Source organism: Gallus gallus, chromosome 3 (assembly GCF_016699485.2).
Source record: "Gallus gallus isolate bGalGal1 chromosome 3, bGalGal1.mat.broiler.GRCg7b, whole genome shotgun sequence".
Lineage (NCBI taxonomy): Eukaryota > Metazoa > Chordata > Aves > Galliformes > Phasianidae > Gallus > Gallus gallus.
The window spans coordinates 53,679,743-53,698,133 of NC_052534.1; the positions used below are offsets into that span (position 1 = coordinate 53,679,743).

Consider the following 18,391-nt stretch of genomic DNA (forward strand, 5'->3'; position numbering starts at 1 on the left):
GAGCCCCACTCAAAGCTTTCAAATATAGTCTCATAGTAAATTGCTTTACAGGTGATGAAATGTAATATTTGAGTACTGTATCCATAAGCCTGATCAAATAACTCACCAATCAAATCTTGAAAAACTTTAGCCTTAGTAGTAACAGTCACTGCAGTACTGAGAACCACTTTGACTGGGGAGATTTTAACAACAAGCACCATGCTATATATTACAATAAATCACAACTCTGTTATTATATACTGCCTTTGGCCAAGTTTGTTTATGATTCTCAAAGCTGCAGAAATTTAGACACCATAGAAAATACTCATTACAGCCAAATGAACAGGAAACAAAATGCTTCTCAGCTAGCTCCTTATCTTCAAAACAAGTTATCTTTTCAAAAATAAGAAAGCAGCCTCCTTAGATCTGACAAAGCAATATTCTTCTTGTCCTTTGTCCCCACTAAGTACCTGACTGACATTATTGTGAATCACATAATTACAAGAAGGAATGCTGAAACACATCATCCACCGCCTCACTGTGCTCACATCCACCGTTTGGTTTACATCAGCATTCAACAAGTGTCGATGAATGTGCCAATTCCACATGTTTTGCTTCATCTGCACTTCCATGTCAGACGTCATTCTGTCAGACTGCCCCTCTGCTGCCATCTGTCACAAGGCAACAACATGTAATGGAATATAGGTGGGAAGGTTCAACCTCTTCTGCCATACCAACATCCGTCTCTGATGCTGTGGGGAAACATGATTAAATAGAAGGCATTACTTCTAGAGCAGCCCTCGTAAAATATACAATATAGTTAGTGCATATAAAATAACAAAACTTATTTTAATTTTTTAATGTTAATTATTTAATATGTATTAAAAGAAGAAAGCAACAAAGCCATAAAACTAGTGGAATACGTGACCTTGTTTTTGTGAAACTACTGCATCAGTCTGGTTTGATGGCAGTGGCTCCAGTTCTCAAAGAGCTCTCAAGTGTTCATCACAGATTTTTGATGAAATTTTACTCTTCCTGTGTTTCGTCCTTGAAAATAGTTGTTGACAAATGTATGTACCACCAGAAAGCAATGATATGAGCAAGGCATGACTGCAAAGTGATTTCTCTCTGGTAAAAGAGGGATTATGAAAGTCTGGTAAAGAGACATGACCAAATTTTGAATTGCAACTCTGTACGTTCCATTTGAAAATTCACGAGTAATGTATTTACGTTGACTGAAAATGGAGTCGCAAATGAACCAAACAACTGATTTTTTTTTTTTTTTTTGCAGTTTTAAAATTCCTTTATCAAAACGAAAAACACGGCTGCATATTTTTCTCTGTTCACAGCACCGTGTCTAGCCAGTGTATCAAAATCCATGAACGTATCTGCCATCACTATGAGCTGGCACTGCGCTGTGGCCCTGTGGGGCTGATAACGCTCCGATCTTCGGTTGGTGCTGAGAGGCCGGGCCACCGCCATGATGGTGCAGGCAGGGGGAGGCCGCAGTGCCTGCTTTGCCAGGCTGCATGCGGCCTGTGGGCCGCGACTGGACATGTCTGGAAAAATGCGAAGTCTCCACTGCAAGTTGGGAGCCAATTATGTGACATTCAAACCAGAAACCACCATCGAATATCAATTTGTGTTACACCTGGTTGATTTTACAACGCTCTGATTTATTCCATGCTTTGTACTTTATCAAACAAGCTGTCAGCAGCGCACTGCAAGTACAAGAGAAATGTGGTTTGTAGTTGTTTATCTTATTATGAACTGTTTGTTGCTGTTACTATGTCATTGCCAGGCAAGGCCATACACATATCAAGCACCATGCTGGGCTCTCCAAGAGCACAATTTTCAGTTCTCTAGCTTCTTCTAAAAGCTTCCTTTTTCCGGATTATCGACTTAAGATGTGTTGATGGGTGAGAAACAGGAAATGAAAGTGATGCAAATCTGAAGTGAAGCTGCCCGTGTCAGTAGCCAGCATTGCAGGTGAAACTAATCAAGAAAAACAAGCAAGTGGCAAACTGTGTTCAGGGAAGGAAGTAGTCTGGATGGGTCTGGTGCTGTTTTGTGCTTTATCACTTGCAACAAGAACAAGAGGTCATGTTTTGTCAGTGTTATCTTTCTGCAGGCTTCTCCTCCTGACAGATGTAAAATTCACTTTTCTCCCAACAGGTAAATCACCTTGGTGGTTTGTTTCAGTGTGTTGTATTCATCATGATGAAGTCAAAGAGTGACCTGCCATGCTAAATCGCATCACCTGCCATGCCAAACCAGATCACTCACATCCTGGCCAAGCCTTGTGATCATTGAGAAGACTAATTTCTCTGCTTTTAAATTAACTCTGTGTTGTTTTGCTGTCAGGTACTGCACCAAGCATGGAGAATGACCAGTTCACCGAGAAGCAGCAGCAGGTTACCACCTCACCTACGCAGGACAACCAGGGGCAAAGCAAGGAGGAACCTGTCCCCGTCTCACAGCCCCTTTCCCCCACAAACCAAACCAGTGCCCAGCCTGAGATGGCCACGTGTGACATCTCAGAGGAGCTGAACCGGCAACTGGAGGACATTATTAAAACATATGGGTCTGCAGCGAGTCTGGTAGAGAAGGAAGGCACTACAGCAGAAACTGACAAGCCAGAGAAGGAAGATGTGGGCAGTATGGAGGATGCAGAGTGTGAGGATGTAAATGAAGAAAGTGAGAAAGACAAACCAGCTCCTGGAGATGCTTCAAGAGCAAAGGAGCCCAGTGCCAGCAAGGAACAAAAGCTGGAGAAGAAAATCCTGAAAGGACTAGGCAAGTGCTTATGTACTTACATTGCTGTTCTGCTAACAGAAGTAAAATCTCCCTGGACTTCACTCTTTCCCTTGTTAGGCCTCTGCTATGGCTGATAGGGACCACTGAAAACTACAGCGACTGTTATAACTTTATCTAACTGATAAAAATTGTCAGCAGTTACTCAGAAGATACAGTAGGCTTTATCAGACATTAATCCTTGTACAGGGATGAAAGCTTAGGATTTTATCACATGGTTGATAGACTAGTAGTTCACCCAAACTAGTGGCCAAAGCTGTGAGTCTGAAGACACACTGAAGAATACTGCTTCTTAGACAAAGGGACATCTGATCTCTTGTTTATGCTCCTGTACATCTATTTATTTTCCTACTTCATCAAGTATGACTTCTCACTGGTCGTAACTGTGTTAGTGGTGCTACTACATGGAGTGGCCAAGAGGGAAAGTGCAGAACAAATTCACTGCTATGGTCTTGTTATATTTCATTCAGCAGACTCATCACAGACTGTTTGCAATCAATCAATAAGCTTGTTCTCACTAAGCATAGTCATTGGTCCTCTTGGCCACTGCAGAATCCTCTTAGGTGAGCTTAAAATCCTTTCTACTGGACAGCCACTAGAGAGCAATGTAGCTGCATCCCAGTCTAGCAAACGTGTAGTTTATTTCTGTTTATACATAACTTCCATGCCTCTTCCTTGATCATCATGCCTCTTTTCTGCATGATACTGAAACCCAACAGTAGACTAATCCTACAGAAAAATCACTGCAGAGTGTGCTTAGAGAAACAGGGCTCTTTTTCCAGATTTCTTGGATGTCCATGTAAAATACAGCTTCCCCATTCTAATATCCTTGGCTGTGGTGCACTTGTTGGTACCTCTCCAAGATGAGTGGAAACACTACTAAAACACAGTTTTCCAGCTGCACTTGCAACAGTTTTTACTCCATGATTGATTTTAGCTCCCTTTAATTTATTTATACCAGTGCTATAGGGATAACTTAGCCTGAAATATTGGATTTTCTCCATAAGCAGTACTTCTGGGCTGCACTAGACTTGAAGCATAAAGAATCTGTCCTAAAGAAGGTGAATTTTCCCCCCCAGCCTTTTGGGAAGAGGCACATATGGAAAAGTATGTGAAGCCCATTATACAACAGCCATCCTCAGCTCCAGGGAAACCAGGGACATTTTGTATTCTAAGAACAAGCAGTACTCAAGCTCTAGCTCATACTGAGGGCTGAAATGAATACCAAAAAGTATAAGCTTGGAAGCAATACACGACTGTCTACACAGTGATTTAGTGATGTATGCAAAGACAATTATTAGACTGTCTCTGGTATCCATATTCATTACACCAAGTCAGGGAACTGATTTACACCACTCTCATATAGCCCAGACCTGGCTATACAAGTATGGATTGAGCGGCACAAGAGTACCCCAGTTTCTATCAGTTCACTCCTGCAAAGAGATTTTTCTATGCCTTTGGATGCAGGCCCTTTGCATCCTTTCTCAGTCAAGTGTACTACACGTACAACAAAAATATTAAACGTTATAAATGTACAAAAATATTAAATGGAAAAAAAAAAGTTTATACAGGAAAAAGTCGTTTCACTTGCCAGTTATTTTTGCTGGAAGACAATACATTACCGAGGTATGCAATGGGAGAAAATTCAAGCATGCTTGTTTTTACTGGGAGAAAATAAACAAGAGGAATTCACAGCAAAGATGGCCCCCTTCCTTCCAAAACGCCTCTCTCCTCCCTGAGTTCATTCATAAAAAAACGAACATACTGATTCATACATAAAAAACAAACACACACAACAATTTCATAACAGAATGTCAGCTACAAACTATCTCTACCATCAGATCTCTGCTTCTTTTTAAGGGAAGGAAGCCACCCTCCTCATGCAAAGCTTGAACAAGCTGACTACTCCAGAGGAGAAGCTGGACCTGTTATTTAAGAAGTATGCTGAGTTGGTGAGTACAGCGCAGGTTCTCTCCTAACTGTTTATAGAGGAACGTACAAACACACAGCATTCAGCATAGCCCAACCTCACCTAGTAGTAGTATCTGTCCTGTTAACTTATAAAAAAAGGAATTGTCAGGGTTAAATAATGAATTATGAGTGAGAGAAGGGGGGGGGGGTGGAGTAAAAAGTGAGGGAAACAAGCTGGAATTTGAGTTAAATTTGGGAAGGGCTAAAAAGTTGCTAAGACAATATTTGTACTTAAAGATAAATCTGTGTAAATATTTCTGGCATAAGAAGGTATAGCTGAAAGCATGGATTCACTGGGATGCTATATAGTCATAGCAACAAAAAATGTCTTTATTAAATCTGTTTATTTGCTTTTATTCTTAACATGTCTTTCATACATTTCTACATAGATTTTAATACTGTGAGCATAATTCCATTTTTCAGGGAGAAGATGATTTTATTCTAATCCTCTAAACATCTCTCCCTTCTTCAAGGGATGTATGTTTCTTCTCTCATAGAAACTGCTTTCGTTAAGAGATTATTCACAACTATTTTAGACTAAATACCCATTTTATGCATCCCTAGAGTATTCACTGGTGTTCATCAGATCTTCATGTAATAGGTATTGGAATAGTGTGATTAATTTTTAATCCATAGTTATTTAACAAACCTGTTTAGTTAGGTAAGTTAAAGAAGATGCACAGAAAAAAAAAAAAAAAAGGAAAATAATAAGTCTTTTCTTTAGTGGCATCTTTTGAAAAAAGCACAGTCCTCCTTTTCTCTGCACATACATCGATCCTCACAGTAAATCTGCCTTTCTTGCTCAGGCCATAGGGATGCAACAGGTTCAAGTCCTTCACAACCTTCATGCAGAGTCAATTCAGGCACTGCCAGTGTGTCCAGATAGCTAAAAAAGACAGGATAGATTCCCTCAGCAGGTTAAGAAAAATGGAGCTATGAAGCTGTTTTACACTGCCACACCAACCCACGCACTGGAAAGGAGCTCAAGCCCACAGCAGCTCAGAGTGGCTGGCACTCCTGCTTTCCTTTTCTGAAAGGAGACCTGCGTACATGGACATGGGCATGCACATGGGCATTCCTTCACCTTGCATACCAGTGATCTGATCAAAGTGGAAACAACGTGCAGTGTGAAGTGTCAGAGTGTAAAAAATCAGAAAGTAGAGAATTGAAGCCAATCATCAGGGAAACCAAAGTATAGTGAAATGAACAGTAAAAGCCCCTGAACCATAATGTTACACCTGTAATGACGACCTGACTCCCCTTCTCTGTTCTCTCCACAATGAAGATGTGTTATTTTCAGATAAAGGATTTTCTTCTCAGTAGTTAAAAGTCTCTATGTCCTTAAGCAGTGGAAATCTCACAAGTGAAATGGCTGCAGCATTTTACAGTTTATGGAGACTGAAAAATGTGCCAAGCAGAACATTGACTTTGTAATTGGTTTTATGCACAGATGTGTCCATGTCTCATCATAATGTGATGTACAGCTTTCCTTTTTTTCCATGTAAAATTCTCTGATTTCATAAATTGGGCTCTGGCAGTTTATAATTGAGCCCTTGCCTAAAGGGACTTTGTGCCCACAAATTAACTGAAACAGGATTTCTCTGATGTACTCTCCATTGCATTCCGGCACTGTTGGAGAACTGAACATGGCCCACATTGCCAATAACCCATGAAGGAGAAAGGGACTAAAGCAAAAATGCATTCAGTTTTGACATCCTGTACAATGTCACTAAAATAAATCCTTTAATTAATATGACTCAAGGCTTGTGGGAAAAACCCTTACACTACTCACTCAGCACCGCTTGTTAGCAGTTACCATTCTGTCTGCTCCCTGTTGCCCATCTCCATCACACACTTCAGGTCACTTTTTGCTTTTGCTGAGTTATTTTCCGGTGGGATCAGCTCCCTGGTCCAGTTAATCACGTGGTGATGTGAGCATTTCTTGCAGCACAGCTCTGGGAGTGACCACTGTGCCAGGCTGAGTGAGCTGGGTGCTGGCCATGGCTTCAGAGCATGAAGTGATGCTGCTGGCTCTGATTGAAGATGCTGCTCATATGTAGAGACACAACATGAAGATGCTGCTCATATGCAGAGACACAACATAGCACTATGTCCTCATAGTCACTCAGCTATATGCTATTTAAGTGTTAGCACATGCTCTGGCACTGCCTATCATGATGAGTACACGCAAAAATGAATGGCATCAAAAAATAGCATGGGGTGCATCCCTGTGGGTAAGAATGAGGCCATGCCTGCAGGGACAGTGAGGAAAGCAGTTGAACCATTTGGATGTAAGCTGTGCCCTACTACTTGCCACCAGAGAGCATTTTATCTGCTCATTCCGATGTAGCCAGAGCGATTGGGGCTGGTAGAGAAGATTGTGCTTTATTTTAGTTTTTGCCTACAAACAGTCATTACAGAATTCCGTATGAATGGTTTATTTTCAGGAATCCTGAGTGTCTCTCAAGTTCTGGGTGCAGCTATACACTGATACACAGACATGAGTATCGTCAGGATACAGCAGTGTCACAATAAAGCTGCTTTTTTCTTTTTCTTAAATTGAGAGTTTGTCTAACTAGGTCAAAAATCATAATTCCTTTTATCTGAAGTAAATTTTAGCTGAAATTTCATTACCTATTTTTGAAAATTCGTGTCTGGTGCTCTTTTGTCATTCCTATTTACCAGTGAATTTCCTTCTTCAGTACAAAAGTAATGCCACATATTAGGTATTTCTAAGAACTTTCAAACCTAAGTTTCTAGAGCAAGGCATTTTTAATGAAAAAAAGAGCAAAAGATGCTTGGGAGCCTCCTGGTATCATGACTAAGAGCTATTTGGTTCTGAACCCCGTACCTCAAACACAGCTTGAGCAAATCATCTTAAATTTGGACAAAGCATTATCTACTAAGCACAGGCTAAGCATGAAAAATGTGAAGAACAAAAGGAACATTTTTTGTGTTTTAAAAGGGAAGAAGAAGGGGCCAAAATGAAGCTTATAACGGAAAACAAATCCTTAATTACAGAGAGGCTATTTTTCCCTACAATACTAGAAAAATAATTCCAACTTGATTAGATGTAGTGGCCTCTATTCTACCAGGGTAAAAATACACAGAACACATGCTGAAAGTTGAGCATAAACTGTAAATATCCTCCAAGCTGGTGATTGCTTTGGTTTGTGGTATGACTAGCAGTGATGTGATTGATAATACGCAGAGCTCCGTACTATAAGCATAAATTACAGAACATCTGCAGAAAACAGATCCTTGGGCATAGAAAGTGCGACATATTATTCCTGCCATCTGTCTTGTCTGAGCTCCATCCACGTCACTCCTCCACACTCACAAACCTTCCCAGTCATACTGGGGTTAATAATCAATACCGGCAATATCATATTCTTAAATAACGTGCCCTAATAGCAACTGTTATTATTAAGGTTTTCCTATTGCAGCTCATGAATAACTGGAAAACATCTGGACTTTAGGAATGTCTCACAATGCATACATGCCTGTCATAGAGAGAGAAGTGTTGCTGCAGATTGGGATGGAAGAAGAAGTCATTAAAAGCTTCTGAGGTGAAATGCTTCTTGGACATTTCTATTATGGTGTTAATTTGCAGTACAGCAAATTTGTCCAACAGCCAGTAACAGGCAGGTGTCAGAGGAAATGACCAATCTCTGTGAGGCTGCTATCAGCAATTCTGATGCTCCCCCTCCTCCCACCTCCAACATGATGCTCCCCTCCAGCCCTTTGGGAAACAAAAATCCTACACATCTGCAAAAACAGTTGCCAGGCATCATGCTCCTCAGAACTTAGGTGGAGCCAAAGAGCCAGAAAGAGGTTTGATTCCCTGTAACCCATCCCCATGACAGGGGCCTTCAGAAACATGACTGATGGACACTCCATGAATGAGGGGAGCCTGGCAAAGAGGAGGTGCCCACTGGCTGTTCTGGGGAACCCTTCCCTGAAAAGCCTTGTCCTAGTTGGTCTGGGGTCAAGTAAATTTTCTTCCTAGTAGCTTGTAAGGCACTGAGTTTTGGTTTTAGGATGAGAACTGCATTGATAACACACCAATGTTTTCAGTTGAGCAGCACTTGCAGTAAGTAAAGGCCTTTTCAGCTTCCCATACTGCCCTGCCAGCAAAGAGGCTGTGGTGCACAAGAAGCTGTCCCTATCTCAACTCATGAGTTCTGGCACTTTTCAGTTTTCTTCCCCATCCCACTCTGGGGGTTAGTGAGTGAACAGCTGTGTGGTATGTAGCTGCCCACAGGGTTAAACCACAACAGGTCTTCTGCTTCCAACAGCAGCAAGTCTTTGTACATGCTCTTTCCTTGGTCTCCCATGCTTTTTCTGTTCTTGTTTTTTTTTTTTTTTTTTTTTAAACAGTCTTCTGGGTTTCTAGGAAATCTGGGGAGTTCTTTTTCATGAAGCTGTAAAACAGAATGAGCTACTATTGAGTTATCTCATGATCTGGAGAAATCTCACTGTGTAAAGAGCTACCGACTGCTCCAGTTCTTAACATTAAAACAAAAGTAAAATCTCACAGCTGCCCTTCAGATAAATTCACTTTCTTTTCTTTCCTTCTCCTCTCCACTTGTTCTAATTCCCATTCCCTGCCCAGCTTGAGGAGCATCGTGCTGAGCAGAAGCAGCTCAAGTACCTGCAGAAGAGGCAGGCCCAGATCACCAAGGAGAAGGACCAGTTGCAGAGTGAGCACAGCCGAGCCATCCTTGCTCGCAGCAAGCTTGAGAGCCTGTGCCGGGAGCTCCAGAGGCACAACAAAACCCTCAAGGTGAGTGCTGGCCACATCAAGGTACCCAGCAGAGAGGGAAGAAGGTGCCAGTGCCTTCTCACCTTGCTTCAATACCAAATTGTAAGTGATGTTTGAATCTACACAAATAATGTATGCTCACGTCTTTATGCCTGTTTACATCAAGGCCCTTCTTTTCCTCCTTTGGAAGTGTACAAGGGCTTCTGAGTGTTGAATGTGTTGTAGTTGTTGTTTTTTGACCATTGAGTTCAATTGGGGCTGTTCAACCTGGGGGAGGTTCAGGAAGAATCTCATCAACATCTATAAATACCTCAATGGAAGGTGCAAAGAGGACGGAGCCAGGCTCTTTTCAGTGGTTCCTGGTGCCAGGACAAGAATTCATGGGCGCAAACCAGAACACAGGTGGTTCTGTCTGTGTGGGTGGCCAAAAACTGGTATAGTTTGCCCTGAGGGGCTGTGTAGTCACCTCCTTGGAGATCTTCAAAAGTTGTCTGGACAATCTGCTCTGGGTGGCCCTGCTTGAACAGGCAAATGGGATCAGGTAGTCTCCTGAGATCCCTTCCAACTTCAGCCAGTGATCCTGTGATTCCAAGTTCACCAATGTTAGCTGTAAGTCCTTGTCATGTTACCAGGTATATCAGCAAGGGGAAAACTAGTAGTGCCAACAGGCCAGTTCTGCCACATTTGCTGTGGCAGGTCACCCTTACCCTCCCAAAAGGTTGGTCACCCAGATCCAGGCCTGGCTGCCACACCAGCTTTCAGCCCAGCTTCAACATGCTGGCATGGAGGGGCCAAACGTGGAGAAGACCACTGGGGAAGGGTGTTTTTTAAGCTGTATCAGGTCTTACAGAAGGTATCTTCTCAGATCCCCAAGACTGAAAATGTGAATACACTTATATGGCCAGAGAAACATGGACACCAGATTTGCTATACAGGACTCATAGAAAGCTGGCAGCTGTTTTTGCATTATTTGAGCACTCAGGCATTTTCAAGTGATCTGTGATGCCCCTCAGTCAGGACAGTTGTTTCAAGACAGTCTTCAAGACAGGAAGGATGCTGACACTGTTTGTGAAAGCTGTCTGGATTATGAACACCAGTTCAAAATAGAAATTTTCAGGATTGTCAAAAGGCTAAGATCCACGTATCACATCTGCATATTCCTCAGTGCATCATGTCATTTAAACGTGAAATTTATAATATGACTATTCTTGAGAAATCTGATGTTCAGGAAATATGTTTCTGTTGTGATCTTCCTTTTTTGTTTAGAGTGTATGTCAGTGACAATGGCGTTATACAAAAAGCTTCTGCTTTGGTCTATTAAAAATCCTTCTTTATAGGGATATAGTTATCTGTAAAATTACACACATGAATTCTCAGCAGCAAGAATCTCACCTCATATAACCTCTATTAACAGATTTCTACTCATTTTTACCAGCTCAGGAGCAGGCCTCTAGGATCTAACCTCAACTTTTATTCTATGTTGATAATAATGTATCTGTGAAATGGCCGTGTCTAAACAGAAGCAGCGCATGAGTAGGAGGACGGCAGTTTAACAGGTAGGAAAACTAGAAGCAAATCTCCAGGCGCTCAGTCACGGTAGCTCAAAATCATCAGTTAAATTTGTGCCTGCCATTCATACAAAACCTGGTGTGTATTGAGCTGTATACCTCAGTATCAATACACACTCATATACCAGACCTCCTTTGGCAAAATCTGTCAGTAGAAATATAAGCCAGCTTTGAAGTGATCTAAGACTTATGATTTATGACTTAAGATTTATGTCCAAGACAGTGGAAAACAGAGGTATAGAGAAAAACTGATTATATTCAGAAAACATATTTGGAACTGGTTGTGTTGAATGACTTGTACTATCTTCCCAGCTACCATATGCTTATTAATCACACTATTAGAGAACATCATCGTTCATTTCAACTCACGTACAAATAGTTTATAATGCACTTCATCTGTACATTTAGAAAAGTCTCTTTCCAACATCTTCACACTTGTGGGACTGTTTTGCTTTGTGACAGTGTCTCCAAAATAAAATAATCAATTTCTCATTCCGTTCTGTTTTTTCCACCCGTAGAAATGCCAGGGAGCCAGGAAATGCCCAAACCAATCTTTCACTAAGAAGAAGTGTTCAAATTTTGCCCACTTCTCTCTAAGGAGCCAGAGACCTTTTAGGAAACACTGAATATTTTCTTTTCTCCGGTTCCTGCGTTTTTAGCATTTAAAAAATAAAATAAAATAAAAATTAAATATTAATAAATTAAATTAATAAATTAAATATTAATAATTTAAAAATTAAATAAGACAGTATGACAATATATTTGCAGGATGGATTAGCTAATACAAACAAATTTAATAAACAAAGACATTCGATGTTTTTATCTGTTTTTGTCTCTAATAATTTTAAGACAATTATTGGAATATTTGCCTTTAGGTTTTACCTTCTGCAGATCTGAGAGTCTCCAGAATCTCATCTTCTGTTTATTTGAGTGTAATTTTCTTTTGGTTATGACTGTACTGAGAGGGCCTAAAACAGGAGAATCCACAGTGTGTTATTCTTAAAACTTCATGCTTAAATAATTTTTATTTTGGCTTTGGCAGAACAGAGAAACTGATTCATAATTTTTTTAGCATTGCGGATTAGCACTTCTTATGTTCCAAAGAATGGAAAATATAAATTGTTGGAGATTGTGTCATTTTAATAGCAAAGGAGAAACCTGGCTTGCCCAGATCACGAATGTCCCCTGACTTGCCATGTGGTACATTATATGCACATCACGTCATGTAAATGTCATCTTTACTCATCTGCTGTGTGGAGCTCCCATTAATTGGAGATTGGTGCAGCCAAGTGGCGATGAATATGCAATGCGGAGCTGCACTGAAAATGTACAGTGCATCAGAGAAGATAATTTCTGGCTAGTGTTGGATACTGGCCTCAAAAATTCACTTACTTACAATCCAGCTATTCAGGTTATTTCCTTGCAGTTACATTTCACAGCAGAAAACAGATGTTTAATTCTCCCTCCAAGAAAAGCAAAATAAATGTTCATGAAATAACAGAACATATTCCCACCGCAATAGAGAACAGCTCTGCTAAGAGCAATAGCAACTAATTTCTCTGCATTGTGTTCATGTTCTGCCAGTTATCTGACAGTCTGGTGGCTACTTAGTGTCTGGTAGTGACATAAATATCTCAGGTCTCTTGTCCTTCCTGCTACAAGCATTAAGCAACGAGTTTCATACAAATGTCACAACAGTCAACAGTTCTGATTATGGGCTTGGCTCTAAACTGCAGACCTGAGGCTCAGACCAGGCTGCCAGGGAGTGAGGAGAGCTCACTGAAAATGAGGAGTCTGCAGTCACATCATTTCTGCTGATAGGACAGGTAAACAGTTGCCTTGATTCGACCTAGAGAGAGATAAGGACCAGAGATAATGTTCCCCTTCTATTTGCAGATTATTTCACATTCCAGTGCTAAATCCCAAACTACAGAATACCCTTGTCTTAGTTTTACAAGGTTTTATTCAATGCATTTTTACATTTTTGACAGTAAAACACAGGAGAGTGATAACAGTGCTGCAGTAGGACACAAGAATATACCTTTTATAGGGCAGATAGTACAAAGATTAAGGGCAGAGGAAAGGGAACAACAGTTTATGGCTGGATTTTAGTCTTCCACAAATTGAAATCTAAAAAGAATTTACAATGTTGTGGGTTTTTTTTGTTTATTTGTTTTTCTCATTAGAACCCCATGCTTAATTTCAAAGTGTTTAAAGAATAAACAGCACAACAGTGTGGCTCTCACATCATTATGAATTCACAATGGTGATGCCAAGAACTCACTGCCCCAAAACACACTCTGCTCTGCTCCCACAACCAGGCGAGGCAGGGACACTGGGCTCCACGCAGCTATTAGGGCTGTAACAGCAGTAACACACGAATGAGGGTAGTTTTCAGTCCTCCAGGATGCTGACAAACTTATTCTTAAAGGAACTTATTTATAGTACGAGGTCTTGAAATGGGAGAGATTAAGGCACCTACTGGAAAAAAGGGCCACATTACGGGGCCAAGTCTAAAGAAATTGCTGGGGCTGTAGCCTTATGATAATAGTCTGGGTGATGTTGACGGCTTGAGGCTGTCAGACTGTGCCTGCCCAGGTAAGGAGGTGAAGAGGAGCAGGCTTTTGAGACAGAGCCCATATTACCGTAGGGTAATAGAGTCTAGAGTCAGACAGGAGTGGCAGTGTTGCAGGCGGCTCAGTGGAACAGCACAGCATCGGTCCCTGGCACAGGGACTCTGAGGAGCCTCCTGGAGAACACCCTAGCTCCCACAGCCAGATATCTTTTGGCTTGTTCTCCAAAGGAGAAGAGGTCAAGATAATTATTCTGCTGTGCATCAAGAGGTTTCCTGGTTTTCGGCATCCTTAACCACGGATTTTCGCATTCTGCATATGCTCTCTATAATTATTCAACTCAGAGGGAAGGATGAGAAGGATGCAAGATCCTCTGTGTAACACATTCCCTTTTCTTAAAAAAATATATATATATATGTGCATGATTACTACTCTCAAGATATCTAATTTCACCTCATAACAGAGTTGTTCAGTGTGACTTACATGCAAGACACCAGTTTTTCATTTTATATTCAGCTGGATTTATTAGTCTAGTGAGCTTTAAATCACAGCAATGACAATATGCTATGACACTGTTTGGTCCATTAAAACAAAAAAAATATTTTTGAGGAAGGGTGTTTCAAAGCCACGGAAATAAGATTCCAGACATACAAGTTTAGTTTCTCAGTCTGCCTTTGACTTCTTGAAGGGAGGGCACCTTGTTGCCCTTCTCCCTGCTCAGGGCTGCATCTATGCCATGGAGAAGAAAGAGCCACGAGCAGTGTTTGAACAGCATATGAGAGGTAAAATGAAGTTCTGATTTAACAAAATCTATGAAGGAACTCAAGTTTTTGTGTTCAATTTTGACTCCAGGTTTTGTAGCAGGAATCCCCTGCCCCTGAGCCGTTGTCCAGCTCACTCTGTAATTCCACCTCTTCTGAGTGAAAGTCCTTCTGGAGTCACACTTTGTTCTGTTCTGTTTGTGAGCACACACACACGTTCATGTGTAAAGTGCAGAGCACAAACAGGAGTTCGGAGTGATTTCTGCCCATTGCTGTATTATTAGCAGATGGCTCCAGCAGTTTTCCTCCTGTCATCCAAGGCACTGCCATCTCTATAACATCCTGGCAGCAAAAGGACAAACGTCCTCTACCTTGAGCAGCAGTCGTTCAAGATCAGTCTTGTGATTTGCATGCTAAGTAGAGCTGGGGCACTTGGTATTCAACTTACTTTAAGAATAGGACCTGAATCAACACCCTTCCTGTCACATTTATGATATAAATTATACCTCATTCGAGTCAGCAAAAGCTTTATTCAGATGTATTTACAGAAAATATGCATATGCAGTGTTAGAGATTTTTATGTAAATGAATAGTTGAAATAGTTGAAACCTTATTAGAGTATGCTATTTGCATGCTGTGGAGAGATTTCTTAAAATGCTTCTGGCATGATTTGTAACAACAGTAGATATGATACTAGCCATTTTGTATGAGGATTGCATTCCCCATCAGGGAAGGCTGCCCTGGAAGTAAACAAGTGGGAAATAAAGTTGTCCATACTTCTTGATTGAAAGCAATGAATCTAAATTATTTCTCCATTCTCTTTCATAAATAAAATAAAATCCAAAACAGAATTGCAATAACTGGTGAAGACATAATCCATCAATCTTTCTCCAAGCCAGGTTCTGATTCTCTGCTTTGATACTTGGAGAGCCAGCCCACGAGCTTTCCTCGATTCTACCCCCATCCCAATATCTGTCAATTAGAAGGTAAGGGAAGGAAACATGAGGAATGCAAAGGGATTCTACAGAAAATGATCCCTCTTGAAAAGTGGAAATCGCAAATTCCATAAACTTGATATGAGGATTTCTAGTTAAAAGGAGGCGTTTTAAAAGAGTGAATTTTAAATAAAATCAAAAAGAAATTTGATAAAAGGGCTTTTGACGACTTGCACTAAATATCTTATTCCAAAGCAAAAGCTGTGCTGCAGTTTCATGAATTAAGGCATGCACGATCATCCCCTTTCCAGGGATTACTTTGATCTGAAACTCTGCTTTACATCCATCTTTATACATGCAAATTCTTAGTTCTGTAATTTTTTTCAAGACCACTGTATAATTTGCTCTGTAAATTTAGCATCATGCCTAATGTTGGAGCACATGAAAGCAAGAAAATCTCTGAAGAGGAATACAAACACAGATAATCCTTCAAAGAGTAGCCTTGTGCTACTCTGAAACAGTTCTTTTTGGAACCTCTTATTATGCATCTTACCTACCCTACTGTCTTCTCTCCCATTTAACTACAGGAGGAAACAATTCAGCGGGCACGGGAGGAAGATGAGAAGAGGAAAGAAATAACAAATCATTTCCAGGGCACGCTGAGTGAAATCCAGGCTCAGATTGAGCAGCAAAGTGAGAGGAACATGAAGCTCTGCCAGGAGAACACAGAGCTGGCAGAGAAGCTGAAAAGCATTATTGACCAGTATGAGCTGCGGGAAGAGGTGAGCATTGCAATGCCTGCAGGGACCAGCAGCAAACCCAGCTCCATGGAGGGAAGTGGAAAGCACTGTGAACATGTCATCCCCACTGACTATCATTTGGGTATCTCATGGGTAGCTTCTGCTGTGCTTTGCCGTCCAGCTGGGGCTCTGCATGCATCGAGCCAGCAGGATGCCACATGGAAAATGTGGGTGAAAAGCTGGCCTGATGGCACCCTGCATGCAGTACTCATGGCAGCTCTATTGGTGGTGGGGAAAGGGACTGGGATTCCCATGCAGCAAGATGGGCAAGCTGCCTCCTAATTTCTACCCCGTCCACTCACTGCCTCCCATCCAATCCCAAAGGACTCCAGAGTGCTCACTGAGCACCTCCCAGTTCTATCTTTTTGGACAGCCTGGCCCACTGTCAGATGTACTTCTGATCCCCCCAGACACAGGTTTCTGAGGTGACCCTTCCCCAGAAACAAAGCTAATAACAAAGGTAAATATGGTTGGAATAGACTCCTCTTTGCAGGAATAACATTTACAGTAAAATCGAGTAGATAATAGATGAATTGAAAATTGCATCTTTAAATATAAACATTAGAGCAGTTCAGAAAATTTTAACACAAAAAGCCCTCTGGAAAATTCCCAAGCTCCCATTTCTGTGCTGATTTTATGACAAACACGGGCACATATTGCAACGGGTCTTTTTATTGTTTCTAAATGTGCTTATTGTGTGGCTCAGTGCAACCAGACAACATTATCATACTGAATAAAACATGAGTAACCTGTCCTCACAATCTGGAATGCCCGATACAATACACTAATTTCTAAATCTGTTGCATCTTGTATGAAGTCTTGCGCTGAATGAAGGGAACGTACATTCCTGTCTTGTGGTTTCTATGAAAGGAAAATGTAAAGCAGAAGGATGTGCTCAGAATACTGAGCTCTATCTAAATGCAGCAGCGGTGAAGAGTGCAATCAGGAACACTCACCTCCTGAAAGTCACTGTGGAGCCAGAAGTTTTACAGGCCATAGGAGACCTCTGACTCATCTGTCCCACATTCCCCCTCATTTACCCAAGCACTCCAAGCCCATATTAAGCATGTGAGGCCAGATCAACTGGGATGTACAAGACATATATACAGTAGGAGCTGCACACACACTCCCTAAGTACTGGAGGTGCAGTCTGTCATCACACATTTACCCACGCGGTGGCTTAGAACCACAGGCCACTTAGCAGCTCCAAAAAAAAGTGCATCCCCCACATGCTTGTAATTGATGGGCAGTTTTACGATCTACAATTATATTGGATTATACAGATGACTTTATATGCATATCGTGGAACTGGAAAAGATGCTGAGGGTTTGTTGGTGGTGGTGTTGGTGGTTTTGGTTACACATCAAAATAGACGATGTAAACACATTTCCTTTCCTATGCAAATTCTGGCACAGTTTGTTCTTATCAGCACTATGGCTTTTTCATAACTGCAGTGGGTTGGGAAATTTCCTGTTTTGCAATATTTTTGTCTTATATGCGTCCCAGTAGATAGCTGTGCATGCATGAGCACGAAGGTCTGTGTACATAACTAAACCTGCACATTCAGCAGAATCTATTCTCTTGCAGCACCTTGACAAAATATTTAAGCACAGAGAACTTCAACAGAAATTGGTGGATGCCAAGTTGGAGCAGTCTCAGGAAATGATGAAGGAAGCAGAGGAGCGACATCAGAAGGAAAAGGAATATGTACTTATCATGCTAATCTACCTGTCCTTTACCTAACTTAAGGCCAAGATGAGAGCTGCATGCTATTTCACTAATATATTGGTTATTCTGGTCCAAGCCATGACACAGAAGCAGCATAAGAGAAGGATTGATTACTACTGCCAGGGCTTGATGTAGAGGAGTAGCATCTGAAAAGCAACTCTCAGGAGCATTTATAGATTTTGAAGACTGTGAGAAGTAGGTTACAGCACAGACTCCTCCAGCAAACTCACCACTACTGCTCTGCTGATTTGTCACGATGTGTCAGATGATGCCATAAGTTTTCAAACGGCTCTGATATTTGATACTCCATCTCACATGGTCAACGATCACATTTAAACAAGCAGGGAGTGGAACAAGGTCTTGTGATTGAATCAGTCAATCAGGCCAATATCCCCCCAGGCTTAGAGCCTCCCCAGACATCCTCCTGTATGTCCAGTTTTATAAATGGAGGAGACCAGGAGCTGCCATAGTCAAGCTTACCTTTTGGGTGGTCCTGT

The 18,391-nt window shown here is 41.3% G+C and overlaps 1 protein-coding gene and 1 long non-coding RNA gene across 4 annotated transcripts in view; one reads left to right on the forward strand and one right to left on the reverse strand.

Annotated features, from left to right (window-relative positions):
* Positions 1 to 18,391, forward strand: part of TXLNB (taxilin beta) — a 36,964-nt gene that overhangs the window by 4,207 nt on the left and 14,366 nt on the right. For 2 of the 3 annotated variants that reach the window (NM_204754.2, XM_040696762.2), the window contains exons 2-6: positions 2,344 to 2,775; positions 4,654 to 4,745; positions 9,380 to 9,550; positions 15,954 to 16,148; positions 17,754 to 17,873. In NM_204754.2, the coding sequence (NP_990085.2) occupies positions 2,358 to 2,775; positions 4,654 to 4,745; positions 9,380 to 9,550; positions 15,954 to 16,148; positions 17,754 to 17,873 (996 nt within the window). In that variant the 5' untranslated portion in view covers positions 2,344 to 2,357. Of the gene's footprint in view, positions 1 to 1,907; positions 2,155 to 2,343; positions 2,776 to 4,653; positions 4,746 to 9,379; positions 9,551 to 15,953; positions 16,149 to 17,753; positions 17,874 to 18,391 lie in introns of those variants that run through there. The other variant, XM_046938421.1, reaches the window with a different exon arrangement.
* LOC107053001 lies at positions 5,094 to 15,954 on the reverse strand. The gene is made up of 2 exons (XR_001465882.2): positions 11,980 to 15,954; positions 5,094 to 5,650 (listed from the first exon to the last, which is right to left on the reverse strand). It is a non-coding gene; the product is annotated as an uncharacterized LOC107053001 (long non-coding RNA).